The sequence below is a fragment of the Punica granatum genome, chromosome 3 (genome assembly GCF_007655135.1).
Source record: "Punica granatum isolate Tunisia-2019 chromosome 3, ASM765513v2, whole genome shotgun sequence".
In the NCBI taxonomy this organism is placed as follows: Eukaryota; Viridiplantae; Streptophyta; class Magnoliopsida; order Myrtales; family Lythraceae; genus Punica; species Punica granatum.
This window is the reverse complement of record NC_045129.1, coordinates 6,273,433-6,294,093: the sequence shown is the minus strand read 5'-3', so window position 1 is coordinate 6,294,093 and position 20,661 is coordinate 6,273,433. Positions and strand designations below refer to the sequence as shown.

The following is a 20,661-nucleotide window of genomic DNA, read 5'->3' as shown; positions in this document are numbered from 1 at the left end:
TCATCTGTCTTTTTTTTTTTTTGGTTTTTGGTTTTTTTTTTCTCTTCTTTCGAAGATTTCACACTGAAAAGGGAGTCTTCCTTTGACCATTATACTTCTCCTTCTTCCCTTCTTCCTCATCTCCTGCCTCATACTTTCCTATATCATATAATTTAATGAATGACTGAATGAAGACGACGACGAAGAAGAAGCAGAAGCAGAAGGACCAAGACGAAGAATCCCAGTGTCTGCCCCGAGTAAGCGGTCAATTCATTCCGGATCATGGGGCTATGCCTCTCCACCACAAGGGTCAGCGGCTCCAGCAGCAACGCCGCCGCCGCCGCAGCCATGAGGCAGGGCGCCTCCGATCAGAACCACAACAACAACAAGCCCAATGGGGCACAGGATGGGAAGAAAGACAGAGGCCGCAGGAAAAAGCAGAGCAGCGGGGGCGTCATCCCCTGCGGCAAGAAGACGGACTTTGGTTACGCCAAGGACTTTGACCGGCGCTACACCATCGGGAAGCTCCTCGGGCACGGCCAGTTCGGGTACACCTACGTTGCCACCGACAGGACCACCGGGGATCGGGTCGCTGTTAAGCGAATTGAGAAGAACAAGGTGACCCTTCTGCTTCTTCTTCTTCTTCTTCAATGTTTTTGAGCTCACCCAAATGCTGCAAAATTTTCCAGTGATTTGTCGTGGATTCCTTTGTAACAGTGTTCTGTGCTCAATTTGGAGCCTTGGTGATATGTGGGGTTCGTCTGTTTCATGGGCTTTAATGGATTTTTCTTTGGATTAGCATTGGAGAAGAGCTTTAATTGAGTGGAGGATATACCGTGTCCTCTGTCTCTGTTTCAGCTAATGACACTTTAATCTGTGAATTTTAGGCTTTAAGGTACCTTTTTTCTTGCTTTAATGGACTTCCTGTAGTGCAGCCATCTCGAGTCCCCGATTTTTCCATTGAAAAGCCGGTTGCTTTAGATGTAGAAAGAAATGCCTTAGATGCTATCTGATGGAAAGACGCACTTGAGAGCTGTGCATTTCGGGGCGACAACTTAAATTTTATGATTTCTTTGGTGGCAGATGGTTCTTCCTGTAGCTGTCGAGGATGTCAAGCGGGAGGTTAAGATATTGCAAGCCTTAACAGGCCACGAGAATGTTGTCCAATTCCACAACGCATTCGAGGATGAATCTTATGTGTTCATTGTTATGGAGTAAGTTGTGCTGCCCTCTTCTTTCGATTCCCTGAATCTCTTGGGAATTCAGTCACAATGTATATGATGCAATTTTATAGGACGATTTTGGTTTTTGGATATTATGTCGTTCCTTCATACCAATCGCGAAGTCTGGTGTATATCTAGTTCTTCACAGCCTTGGCTTCAGTTCTGCTATTAATTAATTTATATGTTTGGGTTTTCTCTTTACAGATTGTGCGAGGGTGGTGAGTTGCTTGACCGAATATTGGCAAAGTATGCTTCCCCTCTCACTTGGCTTCATTTCTATTATTAAATTAATACTTATGTTCGGGTTCTCCAATGAAATGCTTTTCATCATTTCAATTTCCTTGAAGAAATCTTATTATTAGAGTCCATATATATTAGTAAATAACTGATTTGGTTTTGCAAATCAGAGAGGAATTGGATTGTACAACTGTCGCTATTAATCGATGACATTGACGAGAAAAAGATCTGAGAGTTAATTTCCAGCAGCGGATTAGATCTGGAGCAGTAGAAATAATAATGGAAGACTGAAATTCTGTAAAACAGCAAATGTGGATCAGAGAGAATCCTTTAATTTCTTTCCATTGATGAATTTCATCTGACAACAGGAATTCATACTCTGGCTTTCTTCTAAGCAGAAAGGACAGTCGTTACACTGAGAAAGACGCAGCAGTAGTTGTGCGTCAGATGCTCAAAGTTGCAGCTGAGTGCCATTTGCATGGTCTGGTGCACCGCGACATGAAACCTGAGGTATTTTCCAAACGATGCTCTGCTTATATGTTATTACAAGTGGCCTGACATTTAGTAAATCCTCGTATCAATATTACTCTCTTGCTTGCTCCTAGAATTTTCTCTTTAAATCAAAGAAGGAGAACTCGCCCCTCAAGGCCACGGATTTTGGTCTGTCCGACTTCATAAGGCCAGGTGAGTAATTTTGTGCTGTAAGCCTTTATCAGCCCGTCTAAAATTTCAATAGATGAGAATCCACTCATATCCACTTCGCCTAAGACGATTAATTAGGCAAACATTGTCGACATCAAATAAATGGGATGAAACATGAGAGACTGTAGACCCAATCCAGTTAACCTGCTTTGTTACCATGTATGCTAACTTCCACAGTGCCCACTAGATATTAATTGGAATGTCCCTAAGGCTCTCAATAAATGCAACTTCGTGATCGTACAAGCTTACAGGCCCCGCACTCATGAATCCAATGTCTGATGCTGCTTGGCGCAACATGCGATTGTTGACTGTATTTTATTTTCCCGATCATCTTTGTCCATCTGCTGATCTGGACTTCGACTTCATTTGCAGGGAGGAAGTTCCAAGATATTGTCGGTAGCGCATACTATGTCGCTCCCGAAGTGTTGAAACGCAAATCAGGACCTGAATCGGATGTGTGGAGTATTGGTGTGATAACTTATATTTTACTCTGCGGGCGACGTCCATTCTGGGATAAGACCGAAGATGGTATATTCAAGGAGGTCGGTACATCCTTATGTTACGACTTTCCTTTTCCTTCTTTCTAAAACTTAACCTACTAATGAGATTTGAACGTTATTTTTGTCCTAGGGTTCATTAAGCGCAGTATCTTGTTTCACTCTCTATGTATCTCTTTTAATTTTTCCTCGTTCTTGATTGTGCTTGCCTATAAATTAGTCTCTTTTGATGTTTCTATTGTGATTTCCTTTCAGTGGAAGAACTTATTCGAAGAGTATATATTCTTGCAGGTCTTAAGAAAGAAACCGGATTTCCGCCGCAAACCATGGCCCACCATAAGCGAAAGTGCCAAAGATTTTGTGAAGAAATTACTGGTCAAGGATCCCCGGGCAAGACTGACTGCTGCTCAGGCCCTCTGTATGTATCTTCTCTTCTAACTGTTGAATATTATTGCGCATGGAGGTTTTTTTACTTTCCCATTTTCTAGCACTGAAAAGTAGGAGGAAACTTGTGAGTCACGGTTGGATGAAATATGTCCCGGAGGTCTTGTATAAGTGAAATTTGAGGCATTTTGAGATGAGGAAAATAGAAGATAGAAACTGGAAAATTGTCTGTGGATTGCTCGAGCCAGACAGAAACACCTCCTAGGTTTCAGTTTGCTGATCGATCTCTGTTATCTCAGCTCATCCTTGGGTCCGAGAAGGAGGAGACGCATCGGAGATACCGATAGACATATCTGTTCTCCACAATATGAGGCAGTTTGTAAAGTACAACCGCTTTAAACAATTTGCTTTGAGGGTGAGATAACAATATGCTCTTGTTTTCTGAAACTGATATTTCACAGCATGCCGTTTTGGCATCTTACATTGTTATTCCTCTCAGGCACTTGCGAGCACTCTTGACGAAGATGAATTGGCCGATCTCAAGGATCAGTTTGATGCTATTGATGTGGACAAAAATGGTTACATCAGTCTAGAGGAAATGAAACAGGTAAATTTTTTACTTCAAACTTACATTGCTGATGCTTTCTCATAGAAGCTCTTCTTACTGGCTTACTCTGTTAGTTTTCGTGCAGGCCCTAGCTAAGGATCTCCCCTGGAAGTTGAAAGAATCCCGTGTCTTAGAAATTCTCCAGGCGGTGAGCTTCCCTCTCCTCTTTTTTTTATAAATCATTTTTTTGTTATGATCGAGGAAAACCTTTTCGGGTGACATTATGGTTTATAGCATTCTTTTGAAATGGAATGACTCCATTTGATGTTTCAATACAGATTGATACGAACACAGACGGGTCGGTGGATTTCCACGAGTTTGTTGCCGCCACTTTACACGTGCATCAACTAGAGGAACACAACTCCGAGAAGTGGTTCCAGCGATCACAAGTTGCATTTGAGAAGTTTGACATTGATAAAGATGGCTTTATAACTCCAGAGGAGCTTAGAATGGTCAGTTCTTTTTCCCTTCCCGATTTTTCTTCTTGTTTAACCCTGCTCGTCCATTCTTTTTTGTCATGCTAAGTAAGAAAAATATAAATTGGTAAATTAAAATCATAATAAGGTGCTGCGCAAGCTTCATTTAGTTTCCTTTTCTGTCTTTTTTGGGGATTCAGCCCCGTTCTTCACCGAAAAAAATAAAGTCATCAATTATTTGCAAGCTATCACGTTTGCCTTATTTGTCGCGTACATTCTTTGTGTTATTTTCTTACATTTGTTGCAATTCTATGCAGCATACTGGATTAAGAGGTTCAATCGATCCCCTTCTCGAGGAGGCTGATATCGACATGGATGGAAGAATAAGCTTATCGGAATTCCGGAGACTGCTAAGGACTGCAAGCATGAGCTCAAAGTTTATGACATAGCATGCTGAACTAACCAGCTCTCATGGTAGAGAATGCAGACTCGTTACAGAGATCCGCTGTGTGAAGTCAGGGGAAGTTTTTTTTACTTCAAAAATGTTTTCAAGCTCGACTTCTCCCGGTTGCTGCCCCTCTTTTTCATTTTCTCCATCATTTCTCTCAAAGAAATGTTGGTGACTGAAAGATTGTGCATTGCAAAGACATCTACCGAATTTTTTCCAATTACGTCAGTATTTAGTATGCCATAGGATTGTGAATATGTATGTCTAGCCACATGTACTTTTGAAAGTTCATATGTATAGTTGTGTCCGTGAGTGAGCTCTAGGTGTTGATGGTTACTAAAATTAGTTCACAAAATGTCCGCTTATAGTGAGAGTTCGGGATTTCTTGGGCGCGCCTCAAATTGGAAGTTTGTTACGATAAATATATTACCTGGTGGAAGCTATGGTCATATTTCCTTCGCAAGTTCTGCAACCTTCCTGGACTTCTGCTAGTTCTGCAAGGTTTACTTTGTGTCAGATATCGATGTCGAATGAGATACTTGTAAGGCAAAAACTGACTTAACCACTCGGTTCTCGATTCTACAACAACCTAGATAAGGAAGACCCGTGCCTAGTTTCCCTCGGTTGATGCCTTCACGGCATCTAAACATGATCTCTCGGTGGTAGCTACTCCTTTTAAATCCGATGCAGTTCCTGATTATATAAGATATTTGACGCAACGTGCAACGTGTATATATATAGATAGCAACAGGGGCGTGCTGCAAATACTCGGTATGAAACTAGTTTCCGACGATCATGCGGTACACTCACCAGCACTTTCCCGCCCATTCCTTCTTGACCTGTGTGTATCTTAAGTGTCATTTAGGGAAATTGGAACGCACACGCCAACTGAACAGCCTTTCATGTTTTCAGCCAATGCCACGGCACAGATTCAACTGATTCTCGCCGATAAAACGGCCGTCAGAGGTGAGGCGGAACCGGTGTATCCTCCCTGCGCGGTTAACTCTGATCCCTCTGATGTAGCCCCAAGATGAAGTGTGTCATCCCAGCTCGACTTTCATGGGCCATAATCCGTAGGACTTAGAAGTCTAAGTCCATCCTAATATGTAAGTACGGATTCATCATTCGGGTGGCCGGCAAATGTGTGTTAAGTCTTCATCGAACCCCAAAGGCTGAATCATTATACGTAAAGATCGAACAGTGCGGTCGCATGGTTGTAGGTAGGATAACTTACCGATCGAAATCCAATTGTGATTAGATCAATCATATAGCTTATTAGAGAAAGGAGATGCATATTGAAGGACCGTTGAAAAATTGTAATTCCCGTGAACAACTAATGTGTCCAACATATAATTTTAGCATGTCTTGATCGCCCTTTTATCTATTTTTCATATCAATTTTACATTTAAAAATTGACGTACTTGTACGCAAGTACATCTCAGTTCCAGTTGTACTAATTAACGAGCCTGTTTACTTCGCTCACAAACGCAAGCAAATGTCGCAAGCCATGTTTTCTTTGTTTTTCTACATATATATATATATATATATATATATGTTATATATAATACTATAGTAGGATGTGCATCGCTGCCGTGTGAATGAATTATTTTATTTTTCATTTTGGAAAATGCACGAATAATTAAAAAGAGAAAACGATGGTTTCTAACAATGTTGGGAGTTTTTATATAGACAAAGATTGTAATGAAATTAAAATGACTTGTAATGACGATAAAAAGAAGCAGCAATATATCGGTCGACGACTCGATTCATTTATTCATAAATCATACTTCATGAACATATCTCTTGTTCCTAATTCCAAACCTTGCTCAACCTTAATATCAAACTACAGCTTGTGAGTATAGAAAACACGAGAAAACTCGTTCTGTAATCGGTATGCCTGTTGTGACACGAATCAGGATAAACTTATACTGACTTTTCAACCTAGAGTGATTTGGAAGCTGCACATGAATCATGAGGTACAAACTGTATTAATGCGACAATGCCGACCTCTTCGATAAGCACTCCGAATTTCAGCTCCTATTCGTGAAACAAAATTAAAGGTGAAAAGGACACATATGCGGCTATGATGATGGTGAAACCTCCACGGCAAAAGGAGATAAGGGCGGCCTTAGATAAAATCAATGGTGTCACCTCTTTAATTAGAGTGTTATTAGATATAATAGAAATTACAGGAGAAAATAGCTGAGGCTTCAAAAGTGTATCAAGAAATGATACAAAACTTAGCCGCGCCCTAGGATTAACTTAAGCCGTAATTGTCAAATCAGGAATTCATCCTGTCCCCTTTATAGTCCTTTGGATTAACAACACTCATCCGATCTAACATTTATCACCTCTCAAAGGGCATTAACTCTATAAGGGGTCGACCGATAATTTGCACCGTCCAAATATATAATAATTGATCTCTTTTGACTTGATCGATGAAGATGCGGGAACCGTCTTTGTCGGAGTGACAAAAATCCATGGGATAAGAACAAACTTGAAGCCCAATTGATGAAACCATTTTGCTAACTTGGGATGGCGACATCAACATGGCATATGGCATTGTTCCTTTTGGGGCTTTGAAGGGTTCAAGCCAGATCTTGTGCGTGCAACGTACTTACGTCCTCGCATATCTTTGTAAGTCAAACAAGGTTCAATATTAATTTTTAAACGAGTGCCATTTCACAGGGCAAACAAAATTAGCAGAAAAAAGACATAAATCAATAATTAATGACCTTGTATTTGATTAACAATGTATAATAAAGGTCCGTTTGCAAATCGGACGTACCAAAAGTTATTTTATTTTTTATTGCATAGGTCTCTTTCTTGAGAAATTATATGAATCTTTTCATGGACCTAGTCTAAATATATATGCAATAGAAGAAGTATACACATATTAATAATATGTGCAATAGCGATGTACAAATATATATATGTGAGAAAATAAAATTAAGATTGAGTACACGTATTGCTGGCCGGCCAATTTACGTATAAGTTGCCCCAATATATAATAGCATGGCGACTTGACACGGTCGATTTATTGAAGCGGTTAAAAGTGGCATTTTATATACTCTAATCGGATATATAGTCTGATCCTCTGCTGGCTCATCCCTGGCCAAAAAATTGGAATAAAGAAAAACAAGAAATATTGAATAGATGATGTTTGAGAAATTGAAGATAAACGATAAATGGATGAAGTCTGATCCTAAGCTGATATGAAGAGGTTAAATGCACGTTTCTATGAACTTCAAGTTATGTCCGGTGTCCCATTTGATGCATTTGCCTTTTTCGGTGTGTGATTTGATATTTAAAAACCCAACAGACCTCGATTAATATAGTTCAAATATGGTCGGTCAATTAAGGAGTAAAACTCTCATAATAAAAGATTTTCTTAACTCACAAAATTTAAATCTGAGACATTGTTTAAGGAAAATAAGCACTGAACTGCTTTAATAATAAATGATCCATTTACTTTAGTTCATCCGCCGAAAAAATGAAAACGATATTAAAAGAATCGTGCAACTTTGGTTAATGGGTTTGTGGGGCCGAACCATTATTTAGAAGGATTATGTCTATGCTTCTAAAGAGAAAAATTAAAATCCTAAAATCCTATAAAATCCTAAAGAGAAGAGTTGAAAGTGATGTTTCGATTTGCCTGTTCAAGAATATATTTATGTAGTGGATCCTCGAGACGGAGGGACATCGAACATTGATCATTGATGAGAAGTCATGAAAACAGTATTTGGTACGTCATAGAAACTATATTGAAAGCCAAAACCATGCGAAAAATCAAAGAAATGACCATTGCAGGGACGATTAGATTGAGACGTTGGTTAATTATTAGAGATTGAGTCAACGGTGACTCCTAGTTGATCATTAAAGGTACCCCATCTTGATTTTCCATCCACAAAATATCCGAGTGACTCTCAAATCAGCCATGCAAATGGCCCATTGAGCATCGATTCTAGATGGAGTCACTCATATCCCGTGAATGAATATGACATCTCTTCATAAAGTCTCCATATCCTATTTTCTATTATGTATACATATATATATATATATATATATGTATGTTTGTGTGTACGCATGGCCTCAAATAGTCCAACTGCTTAGTTTAGATTAGCCAATTCCCACTTGGAAAAGACTATTCTTCAACAACAACATGGTGCTAAGCCTGCTTCGAGCCATCCTCTACTTATAAGAGTTAACTTCATATACACGTCCCTGAACTGACATAATTTACACAACTGTATGAGCTAGCATAGTGTTATAAGAGTGGTACACTTGCAATAATATCAATTTTTCTTGTCTGATAAAAAAATATATTATTTGTTTAGTTTATATGTGGATATTTTGGCAGCATCAGTGGAGGAGAAATCAGTCGCACTTGATATTTTCCTATTCATTAATGGATTTGTGCTTCTCGTGGACTTGAATATGCCCCATACATATTGACGTACGGCGGCGGGAAATTTTATTATTCAAAAAAGAAAATATATTTTCCTAATTTTTAAAATAAATCATTAGAAAATTATTATTATATCCAAAATATTCCTCTTTTCCTTCCATAATATCCTCTAATATTATAGTTAGTTGGCTTGTGGCCTGCGGAGTCGCATCAATGGTGAGATAATTAGGCACAAAACCCTCTATCGCTGGCCATGTGACCTATGGGTGATTGGAGTCTTTAGTCTATCCACTATATAAATAGAAAATATTTATTTATATGGGCAATTAATGTGGAGGTTAATTGTATTATATGTTACATTATTATTATTAATTAAAGGGTCAACGAAACATATTATGAGTCCATTCGAGAAATATTATCATTGTTATTATTACTGCTGTTATAATTTTCTAGGTGTAAACGTCCTTCCAAATCAGTCATGTCCAGTTGCAAATTTGGATCTACGTAAGGCTCCACCATTGCTTAGTTATCACTCCATATTTGCTCAATTGAAACGATGCACTTACATAGTTTAACCGGCATCGACCTTTTTGACTGAAATAATTGAGTTAGCCAAGTCGGTTCGCCATTAAAGTTTTGGCAATCATTCTAACCATATAATTATTTTTAAGGAAAAAATAAAGGAAAAAAGTACATGAAAAACAAAGTAAGGGTTTGTCTATAGGCAACAAAAGAGAGAATTATTTTATTGTATTAGGTCATAACTCTCCTTTTATAGTTCGAAAAAAAGAAGAAAAGAGTGGAGAGGGAGAACCTGTGGCCTCTGGCTCTGGGGATATGAGTTGGTTTCTTCTTCTTCTACATTCCATTCTTCCCTTTATATTTAAGAGTTGATTTCCATAATTTAGGCCATGGAATCGTCTAAAATGCATGAAATACAAATCATTTTTCTCCCGTCTGAAACGATCTATACGTTCGAAACGGATATTAAATGCATGATTATAATTTTAATTCTGAGGGACGCGGTTTTTCAATTGAATATTCCATTCATGCAAGGATAAAATATCGAAAAGTCAGGGGGAAAAAGGAGAAAAAGAAAAAGAAAAAACTGGTAATGGCCCTGATGGGCATAATTTTGTTCCATTCTTGAGCTTGAAGCGATGAAGAGAGGGGGTCCGGAATTTTGCCATTGTCGGGTTGGATGTGTGGTGTGTCATGATACATACTGGCATGCAAATTGAGCCCACAGGAATGAAAATTCGCCTACCCAGGTATGTGCTTCGGCTTCACTCTTCTAATTTCGGAAAGATATATGCGGATATGAGAAATGTCATGAAGATGGTCGATGCTTAAAAGTTAAATCCAAAACTCAACCGTGATATCATCACAAAAGTCGAAGTTGAATTCCTAACTGAAAGTATTCCATCTTTAATTATCCTGTAATACTTTGCACAATGCTAATGTCTCATATCAACTCAAATCACATACAGTCAAGACGACCAAATTTTGATTCTTTCGATGAAACCATAAGTGCTCCCACATCGGTTTCTTCCGGTCATGAAATGCTTCTAGTGTGTTATTTCAAAATCTTATACTACAAAAAAAATATTCATCAATCTTGTCAGTCCCGTGAATTTCAAATCTGTTGTGTAAGGAACAAATCTGAAATTTATATATAATACGAATGATGTTGTTAGTAATTAAACTTTTGAGTGAAGAGCTCGTATCATGACAAATTGTCTGCGCTATATATATATACATATATATGTATATTTGTTTTCCTTACACAAAAGGCCGATAGTATGCTTGAAAAATAATAAATCTATGCAGATAAAATCCGATGGAGGAGGGAGGGACAGGGCCACCTCATTTATGCAGTGCATTTTAGACTCATCCATAGAAAAAATATTTTATGGATAAGCCGTTGTTTGCTGACTCATCCTCCAATCGGATAAGCCCTTTTATCGGTTTGCCTTAACCCTGGTCAGGTTAAAGCTACAATCCAAGCAATATATATATATATATATATATAAATAGTTTAGTGCAGTGGTACAAATTGTCGGCTTCGAGGTTTCAGATGTGATTCTCACCATCAAGACTTCTTTTTTCGATGTGCAACGTGGTATCTTGAAATCAATTAGACTCAGATTAATTCAATTCGAGTAAGATCCGTTCCCTAATAAAGTCAATCCCTTTCAGCATTTCTTCATATTCATAAGATTTACACTTAAAAGATTTTTTTTATGAGCCTCAAATCGAAAAACCTTACTTAGAAAGAACAAATATCGAATTACTTGAATTAATTCATATTGGTATTGGGTGGAACTTTCATATCAAATTATTTCGCTTTTCCTATTCTTGTCTTATTATGTTTATACCTCCCTTATTTAAAAAAAAATTAATGTTAGTTGGCTTAAGTGATTCGATATTTATTTCTTTAAGTAAAATTATGAATTTGAATCTCGTGATTAGAGAAAATTCACGTTAAAAAAGATTTATTTTTAGTGAATCGACTTGACTCAAACTCGAAATTTAAAGGGCTTTCAGATACCATGGTATATAAAAAAAAAAAAAAAACCCCAATCCTCTTCACCTGTAAATGTATACGCATCCAAACACTCCCCAAGTCCCCCTTTACCGGTTGGCTGTTGCTATATTAAGAAGAGCCAGTTAATCAATAGCCGCTTCTCTCAACCGTATCATGCTCTCCCTCTCCTCCTCCCCATCCACAATCCTCTGCCACTCTGCGGCAACCTGTCCGCCGCGTCACCCCCGGTTGTCCCGCCGTTCTGTTGTTGCCTCCGCCACTGCCACCTTCACATCCTCCAGGACGTCGAGCAAGTCTCACAACTCACCACTGCGGTCGTCCGAGATGGCGACAGCGTGTGCTTCCTTCTATGAGATACTCGGGATCCCCGTGGCGGCCACTAGTGAAGAGATCAAGACAGCGTATCGGCGGCTGGCCCTGGTGTGCCACCCTGACGTGGCCGCAGTCAGGCGGAAGGATGCTGCCGATCAGTTCATGAGAATCCACGCTGCCTACTCCACCCTGTCGGATCCCCAGAAACGGGCTGTATATGACGGGAAGTTGTACAGGAATAGCCGGCCGCTCACGGTCGTGTCATCCGGGTTCTCAAGTTACCGAGGACGGAACTGGGAGACCGACCAGTGCTGGTGAAAAAGCTCTCGATCCAATCAGGCTGGAGACTGGCAGATGAGGCGCCTGCCTCCTGCTGGTCACTCGGTGCTTCGGTTTCTCGACTCTATGCAATCCTAAAGAAAGCGATAGGTTTGTGATGGAGTACTATTTGTCGGATCGGGTCTCACAGACGCCCATTCAGTCAGCAACTACTAATTAGTGCAACAAAGACGTGTTTGGATCATCAGCAAAGCAGTCGAATCGATCGACTAAACTGGTTTCAGCCAAGCTAGAGAGGCTGTGGTCGGGTTATCGGGAGATGATTAAGTATTGCAGAAATCATCATCTGTTGTCTATAGAAGATATTTCGGGTGTACATGTCAAAGGAACATAACAGAGGGAAGTTCTCACTTCTCTGATGATCAGGCCACTCCCCTCGATGCGCGACATGTTTAGCGGGACACTAATATGATCTCTAGTAATTGAGCTACGATTGCACTTGTTGTACTGATATAAATATGCATACATAATTGTATATGGATTGGTTAAACGAGATTTGTATAAATTTCCATTGCTGTCTCGATCTCTGTTTATTTTGTCAACAGCGCGAATTTGAAATCACGATGAGATGTGCGCAACATATCCTTCTGGTTCCGTACATGCGATCGAGCTGTGTTAATGGTTGAGTAGTGAATTTCTTGGGGAAGAACAGGGGAAGGAAGGAAAAAGGAAGCTCTGTTTTATGGAAGAAGTGGTAATGGAGAGATCTTGGAGGGGTTGACCAATCTTCCTTAATTTAAAAATATGCCTGCAATTGCATCACGAATTACCAATCCTTGAGAGTTCAGAACCGTCACGGCAATTGGAATTTTCCAAGTTAATTGCTTTGAAAGAAGCTACACATGGCATGCACTAAACAAATGCTATACATAGTTCATATTTGTCAATACATACAAACGTTTTATATGGTGGAATCCATCGTGAATATCAAACTCTTGATAAGATTTCCCTAACGGTTAATCTCGTCCGTTCAGAAGCACGACCGGTGGCATGAGTTCAATGTTCGTGAAATAAAGTTCTTTCCGGCTCTCGGGAGATCCATCAAAAGAAAAGGATTTCCACTTCAATGTGGAAAAACAAGTTATGGGATGAAGGGACTCACTCAAAGATATGATTCACCAATTAATGAACACCAATCGGTAAACGGAAGGAGTGGTCGAAATTGTTTGTATGCGACAAGTTTGCGGGCCCCTTGAGCTTGATGTCAGGGTAAAAAAAATTCAATGAGTATTATTTATTCACGATGAATGAGTAATCATAACGAAAATATAAATAAAAGTCCATGAAACTATTGTAGACTATGCATATTATTCATATGTATTTTTATTGGATGTTATTTAGCCACTTGATTGTCTAATATTCATCGAATATTTACTTTGACGTTAGAGGTATAGATTTTTCTTTTTTATTTATTCTTTTTGCATGCATGGTTATGTGGTCCAATATTGATAACTCCCAATATCTCTCTAATAACTTTGATTGGGTTCCTTGTCAATTGACAGAGACTCCTCCCCATCTCAAAAATCTATTGATTAATGTGTGGGCACGGACCATTCCAGTTGTTGAAGTTTCATAGCAAGGAATATTTGCATTGTTGACGATCGATAAATTATTGAAGCACGGTTCTTGTTTCTTCCTCTTTCGAGATATACTCCCCGAGATCATCATTGATGTGACAGAACATGGATCGTAGAACCAAACCCGAGAGCATAATATTTGCCATAGTCACTAGTAGATTTTTCTCCGCATACAGAGAAACATCGGGAAAATGAAAAAGACAGCTAGCTGGAATGTTGTTCAATGTCCATAGTTTTCGGGGTTGATCTTCTTGTCTTTTGTTGCTTAGGCTGACGATGGTTCCAACCAATTATGGCAGTTCTTCTACACTAAACAACAAAAGGGGTACGATCTTTCAAACCTAATGAATTATTATAATTTCATAAGTATTATATATCCATTATTTGAAAATAAAAAAAGAAAAGGAATTCGATTACTGATCAATAATTCAGGTGGTAGCAGTCCTTAACCTTTGCTTTTTTTTTAATTGTAAATAATACTGTAGTTTGAGCTGCACATAATATTACACCCACCAAGAAGAGAAGACTAGATAAAGACATTTCTTAGAACCAAATAGATTGGTTTAGATGATTGAGTTTCTCTTTTTCTTAAGCTAGATTTTAGTTTGAGTATGTATGAAAAGATTTTTCGATCGGAAGAATTTTATCTATTAGTGGACGATCAAATTCGAACTTGAATCAATCGAAAACTGTTGAATTTTTGAATATCAAATCATTCGCATTAAAATAAACAAAAAAAAAACACATTCATTAGCTGAATGGATTTCTTTTTTTTTTTCTTTGTTGGGTGAAGGAAATAATTGTTAATAACAAAATTTGGTATTATGATACACATAAAAAAAATTTATTCTGAATTGCTATATATATTATTAAAGGATTGGGAAAAGAAATGTTCATTGTTCTCCAGCCTTATTATTATAATTTTATATGTTTTTCCTTCGAGCAAAAACATTATCATTATATATATAGTGGATGATGGGATTGAGGCATCATCTAGAAATATTTCCCTCTCCAATCATTTGATATGTTTCTAGAAGCTAATCAATGTGCCGTTGAACTAAATCATTTAAGATTCAATTCTTGTCAATGTGACTTTTGTAATTTTAAATTGAGCCGGTTGCTAGATCTTAGTTTTCGATTACTTATGTACAATTCGTAGATCTCATCAAATTATGCATAATTTTCTGGGGCTTCAGTAAAAGAATATGAATAAATTGAATCTTAAACAAGGGAACTTGTATATAGCTGTCAGTGAGTCCACAACCTAGGTATTTATAGTCGGTGGTTATAACGTTTTCTATGATTAAGAGAATTTCATCTGCCGTTTGCTTTGCTCTGAATATTCCCTTAACCGCATCGGCTTTGTTTTCGACAGCATATGTTAATTAGTCGGTGATTGCCGACGTAATATTAACTAATATCCTATCAACAAAAACAAATCATTCATGTTCTTAGCCGAAAATACAAATTAAAGGTTGCCATTGTGGGGAAGAGAAACTCGAAACCCCAAATCCACATCCCCATCCCCATCCCCATCCCCCCCCGGGCCAGGATTAGAGGGTCCAGGGACAATTGACGCACTCCACGTATCAAGCATGGCTCTCAATGCCTGCCACTCTTTCCCCTTTAATAGATATGTAAATAGGTTCCAGAAATGACTCCCAAAATAAGTAGGGATTACACTTTCTGGAATGAAATGGGAAATGAGTCACTAAAATGGGTCTCTCCATTCCAAATGTTCTAGCACCCTTTCCCTTTAAAATAGGATAATGACCGCCCTTATTTTTTTAATATGGTAGCTGAGTGGATGCCGCGTACAATATTCTAGAGTAGCACTTTTAAATATTGATTTTAATTTCAAATAATAAATGAAAAATTTAAAATTTAAAAAACTGAAATTAAAAAAAAACAATAATTAAGCAAGGGCAGATCGCTAGTGGGGTCTTGCTCCGTCTCTCTTCCCTCTAAAATTATTGTAGAGAGGGGCTAGACTGGCGGTTGAGCCACCCCTCTCAACCACATGTCCCCCAAGGTGAGGTAGATCGGCGGTGTCTCCCCGGCCGGCCACTTGTCTCCTAGGTGAGGGCCTCCGGTGACCTCGCCATGGTATAGGTTGCCGGCGATGGAGTCCCATCGACAATCTGCCCTTGTTCTTTTTTCAATTTTATTTTAGATTTTCTATTTATTTTTTTAAATTGAAAACTATATTTAAAAGTGCAACCTCATAATATTGTACCTTGACGTCCGCTTAGCTATCATGTCAGCAAAAATAGTATTTTTAAAACGAGAAAGTGCAGGTAGTATTTGACAAAGCTATAGGCGTGTCTTGGAATTTACCCTCACTAAATTCTCAGTGGAACAAAGTCCGCGAAGTTGGCAATCTTTTCTTCATGCATGTTAATAATGGGCTTGACATCACGGAATTGCAGTCAATGGGCTTATTGGGCCCTCAAATAGATACCACAAGGGCTTACGCAGTTAATAAAAGCTTAGGCAGTCAATTTTTATTTTCTTCGAGTTAATAATATATCTTCCATTTTCCCCCTCCCATCAAAAGAGAAATCAGTAGGTTTTGACGGTTCCTTCCTAGCGATCGAATTCCCCCCTTTTCGCCATCCAGCCATGCAACTCAGTGAAGTTCCGGCATAACAGGTGGAAGGCAGCTGGGGAGGAGTTGGGCAGTAGGAAAACAGTATGTCCATGGATTCAGAGGCAGAGTTTTGTTTCGCATTGGTCAAATGTCTGGTCCAAAACAATTGCGCTGTCGACTGTTGGGAAGAACGTCAACTCCATCTTCGAGGACGAGGCTCCAGGTGAAGTACAGTCTTTGAAAGTCGGTGTTGTCTGCTCTGTATGCTTTCTATCTGTAGGTTGTCTATGTTGATCCCGATCTTTTCATTTTTTGCTATGCCATCGACTGTTGATTTATCGGGGTATTTTTCCGGACAGCATGCAGGGTGGAGAACAAGTGGCTTGGGCCAATGGGGGCCCGGGCTACTCCATTAGGGCTCTCGGCTCACCAAAATCCGCTGATTAACAAATGACATGTCCGACATTTGCATTCGCGTGCAATCAAGTTGGAAGCGTAAGAACATCAACCTCTCGCTTCTGTATGACATTTACTCAGGTGTGAGACGGGGGGGCATCAAACTCGGAGAGTTCCGTAAAATCCACCATCAACTTTTGTAAAATCATATTACAATCTTACCTTTCTGATTAGTGATGTATTTGCTTAAAATAGTTGCAATATCTTCTGCAGATTCTACTGCTTACCTTCCAAGAAGGGGTTTGGGATCAAGGTAATCAGGGGTACAAATCCTTTTCCTTTTTCTCACGTTGTTCCTTCTTTCCTCGAAGTGCTTGAATGAATTGTCCTCCTTTAGGGGAGAAAAAAAAGTAGGGAAAACGAAAAGGAAAAGTAATCTATTTGATGTGTTGTTTCGGTTGTGTTTGCCTTTGAAAACGTTCTGGCTTATAATGTTGACATAATAATCTTTTTTTCCCATTTCAGGTTAATTTTTTAGAAGAGTTTATTACGCATATCGCACGATTACTTACTCAATAATGGTAATTTCATTATTTTAGGTTCCAGTTCATGTTCGATTTTGCTTAATCTCCGCTCTCAATTTCAAGAATTGATGCTCATCTGAGGTATGCAATGAAGGTTACAAGGAATATTAATCAATTTGCTGCTAATTTGCAAATTGCAATTTGCAATTGTTTTCTCTCCTTTTCTTTTTCTTTTTCCCTTCTTCGCTGATGATTAATCGCGTTCTAAAATGGATATCTTTTTTGGCTGCTTTAGGTCTACTTAACCAAACATATTCATCTAGCAAAATATTTTTCTATGAGAAATGGTTGAAGGTGAATGAATGTCCAAGGAGAGTTGAGCCAATTTCTTCTCTATTTACTAATTTTCCAATTTTGTGTCTTTTCGTGTGTGTATGTATTTACAAATTATATGCTCATAATTTTGTTAAACATGTATCATTTAAATTTATTAATAAAATAAATAGATGTTGGATCGAGTATTTTTTTGGTTGTTAAATATGAGGCAAAAGTTCGGATCGATTTTTTACTTTAATGTTATATATATCTTTATTTGCACATATTTTAGCATACTTTGATCGAGTGTTTACTTTTTTATGCCGTCCACTATCTGGGATTTGATCTGAGACAATAGTATAATGAGTTCAATCGTTCAAGCCAATAATCGAGTTTGCATCGATCCCGAAAGCAATCATGCTTCGTGCATGCGTGATAGCTTTTAATAGCCATCACTCACGTGCGAACTCATTTGTACTTTAGTAATCTAGATGAAATCAACTCTACTTTTCGCAATTCCTCGCCTAAACCCATCATAATACAAAAATAATAAATATTTGCAACTTACGTTTTGGTTAAACTCTTTTTTCAGCTGTAATTTTTAACAATGTTATAAAACTAAACAGTAAGTCGCGGTTCTGCTTAGCAAATATTTAGCCCTTTTGTATTAAGGCGGGAATAGGCCTTTTGAATGCGAAAGATATTGTCATTTTTATTTGGACTGTTTAAAGCAAAATTTGAGTTTGCCGCAAACCTAAAAGCAATCGGACGTGCATGAAGGCTAGTTATTGTGATGTGTATTTATATACAGCGATTATAGCAATGCATGAAGCATGAGCAGTTGCTCCATTAATTTATTTGATTAGTATGTTTCCATATACTTCAACTGGATATACTCACCTTAATCATCTCATCATCGCGAAATCATAAAGGAATTCATGATTGATTCAGTAAGTCTTGGTAAACCAGCATATGTCCCTGCTAGCGCCTTTTTGGATGTGGTTTGGCTATGGAGATAATTAAGTCAGTCAAACACGTACACTCCGTTTGGTTTCGCAGTTAAAATCACAAAAATTTTAACTTTAACTTTAACTCAACACACTATACAATCATTTGTCATTTTCTACAATCAAAATCAAAGTTACTTTAACTCTAAAATCAAACGCACCAGTAGGATCCGAATGAAGGGGTTGTGACCAACCCATAAACCAAGTCCTCTAATTTTTCTTACAAGGGAAGTAAATATTGTGAAATCCTTTCGCGCCAAATCCCTTAGCATGAACAAGGTAGAATATCTAAGTCAAGCTGGATGGAGCAAGATTCCATCAACAAACAATATGTATAGCAGAAAGATTTTAATGTACAGATCAGGGCATCAGCTGCACTAAAATCTTAATAGGGGCAAAACATGGAATAAAAAAGAAAGACAGCTAGGCTGGTGGGCAATAGCGATGAGCTAAGGAAATCAGTGACATCCCAAAATATAAAGTATTTGATCAATGAATACTTGCTTTGAGACATCATGAAATATATGAGTTCAGGCTCAGTTGGGTGGAGAAATATGTTATAACTCATCAATCAAATCAGAAGCAAGAATATCACAAATTCCGCCATCCTGGGCAAGCCGGTGCACAAAACATAATTAGTCTCCGGAAAAGCCATCTGAAATAATAGTAACCATCCTGTGTATAATTGATATATAGTCTTCGATCCAACAGTACTACATTTAGTAAAGCCAACCAAAAACAAGAATGGTTAGGAGAGAAAGGCGGTCGGGGATCTGTACTTCTCGTTGGGTTACTCATCGTGAGCTGTTCTTTGTTTTTGATGATGGAGAGTCGAGATATTTCTTAACTGGGGCACTCTTTTGCGAAATGCCCTTTCTCCCCGCAATGGAAGCACGGCATTTTTGGTTTGCCTGGACTGGTTGGCCTTTCGGGACAGTCCCTTGCCACATGGCCCGGTTTGCTACAGTTATAGCAGGCGCCACTAAGAAAGCTGCTGCCGGCATAGCCACTGCTGCTCTTGTTTCCCTTGCTGGTGCAGTCCCGGGCCATGTGGCCATAACCCCCGCAGTTGAAGCAGGACTGTCCTCCACCGTTGGTACTGCGACTGCAGTCCCGAGCCATGTGGCCAGTGCCACCACACCTAAAGCAAGCACCACCGCTGCTCCCACTGCTGCCAGCATGGTTACTCCTTGAGTGAGGACATTCCCGGGCCATATGACCGACCTCTCCACAAGTGAAACACCTGTCACCACCGGCCCCGTCCGGTCCACGACAGTACCTGTTTTTTTTTATCATCAATCAGGCCCTTGCTAGAATGAACAACACAATCAATTTAACTTGCCTAAAGATGCAACATGCGAAGAAAAATATTCTTTTTATGAGGAACAATTGGGTGAAGATCAATATTAAATTGAACTAAATGAAACCGAGCAATGAGCATATTAGGTTCGGTATCGAGTTCTAATATCACTGAAGTGCTCATAGTCAGACCAAATATGCTTTTCTATTTTACACCATGTTTATATTTTGTGATGTCTATAATAATTCATCCATCGTTGTTTGAAGCTCAAGCGGAAAAGATAGCTTAATTAGCATGAATTATGTAATCCGCGCCAATAATCCGGTAGTATGTTTCAACAATTTATGGTTTGATAGAACCCCATTAATAATGACTACGCGCGGCTTTTCTTATCAGAGATAATTTAAATTTGTGTCTACGTCAATTAGGTCTCGCCGGCCTTACCTATCCCTGCTGCCCCTCCAGTCCCTAGCAAAGCCACCTCGCCTGCTCCCAGCGCCACTGCCCTGGCCATCACTCGAGCTGCCCTTCACCTTCGATCCGTTCTGGCCAGTGACGTCGATAGCAGATGTTGATTTGCCACCAGGCTCCAACGAGAGGGAGTACTCGACCTCTTCGCCCTCAGCGAGGCTTCGGTAGCCCTCCGATCTGATGGAAGAGTGATGGACGAACACGTCCTCTCTGCCTTCCTTCGGCTTGATGAAGCCGTAGCCCTTGAAGTCGTTGAACCAGAGGACGGTGCCTGACAATCTTTCCTGCTGTGCCATCGGATTGATAGATTGAGTTCGATATTTAATCAACAAGCACAGGGAGAGAGAGAGAGAGAGAGAGAGAGAGAGAGACGTAGTTGAG

At 39.0% G+C, this 20,661-nt stretch overlaps 3 protein-coding genes and 1 long non-coding RNA gene across 7 annotated transcripts; 3 read left to right on the top strand and 1 right to left on the bottom strand.

Moving 5' to 3' along the window:
* LOC116201038 (calcium-dependent protein kinase 16-like) lies at positions 1–4,956 on the top strand. 3 transcript variants are annotated; one of them, XM_031532107.1, is made up of 13 exons: positions 459–597; positions 697–874; positions 1,063–1,193; positions 1,407–1,448; positions 1,808–1,949; positions 2,045–2,123; positions 2,514–2,683; positions 2,930–3,056; positions 3,322–3,437; positions 3,522–3,629; positions 3,715–3,777; positions 3,908–4,081; positions 4,363–4,956. In XM_031532107.1, the coding sequence occupies exons 3-13, from the start codon at positions 1,063–1,065 to the stop codon at positions 4,492–4,494; spliced, it is 1,284 nt and encodes a 427-aa protein (XP_031387967.1). In that variant the 5' UTR covers positions 459–597; positions 697–874; the 3' UTR covers positions 4,495–4,956. The 3 variants fall into 3 exon arrangements, with proteins under 3 accessions (XP_031387964.1, XP_031387965.1, XP_031387967.1); XM_031532104.1 differs by lacking the exon at positions 697–874 and having other exon boundaries at positions 1–597; XM_031532105.1 differs by lacking the exon at positions 697–874 and having other exon boundaries at positions 2–597; positions 1,838–1,949.
* Positions 4,957–11,566: 6,610 nt separating this feature from the next.
* Positions 11,567–12,621, top strand: LOC116201827 (chaperone protein dnaJ 11, chloroplastic-like). Its single transcript, XM_031533242.1, has one exon. It carries the CDS (start codon positions 11,603–11,605, stop codon positions 12,077–12,079), a length of 477 nt encoding a protein of 158 aa, XP_031389102.1. The 5' UTR covers positions 11,567–11,602; the 3' UTR covers positions 12,080–12,621.
* A 3,606-nt stretch (positions 12,622–16,227) lies between these two features.
* Positions 16,228–17,358, top strand: LOC116201845. 2 transcript variants are annotated; one of them, XR_004155954.1, is made up of 4 exons: positions 16,228–16,490; positions 16,627–16,762; positions 16,937–16,976; positions 17,263–17,358. It is a non-coding gene; the product is annotated as an uncharacterized LOC116201845 (long non-coding RNA). The 2 variants fall into 2 exon arrangements; XR_004155953.1 differs by having other exon boundaries at positions 17,189–17,358.
* Positions 17,359–19,032: 1,674 nt separating this feature from the next.
* LOC116201844 (cold shock domain-containing protein 3-like) lies at positions 19,033–20,661 on the bottom strand. Its single transcript, XM_031533272.1, has 2 exons — positions 20,254–20,661; positions 19,033–19,788 (listed from the first exon to the last, which is right to left on the bottom strand). Exons 1-2 carry the CDS (start codon positions 20,574–20,576, stop codon positions 19,353–19,355), a joined length of 759 nt encoding a protein of 252 aa, XP_031389132.1. The 5' UTR covers positions 20,577–20,661; the 3' UTR covers positions 19,033–19,352.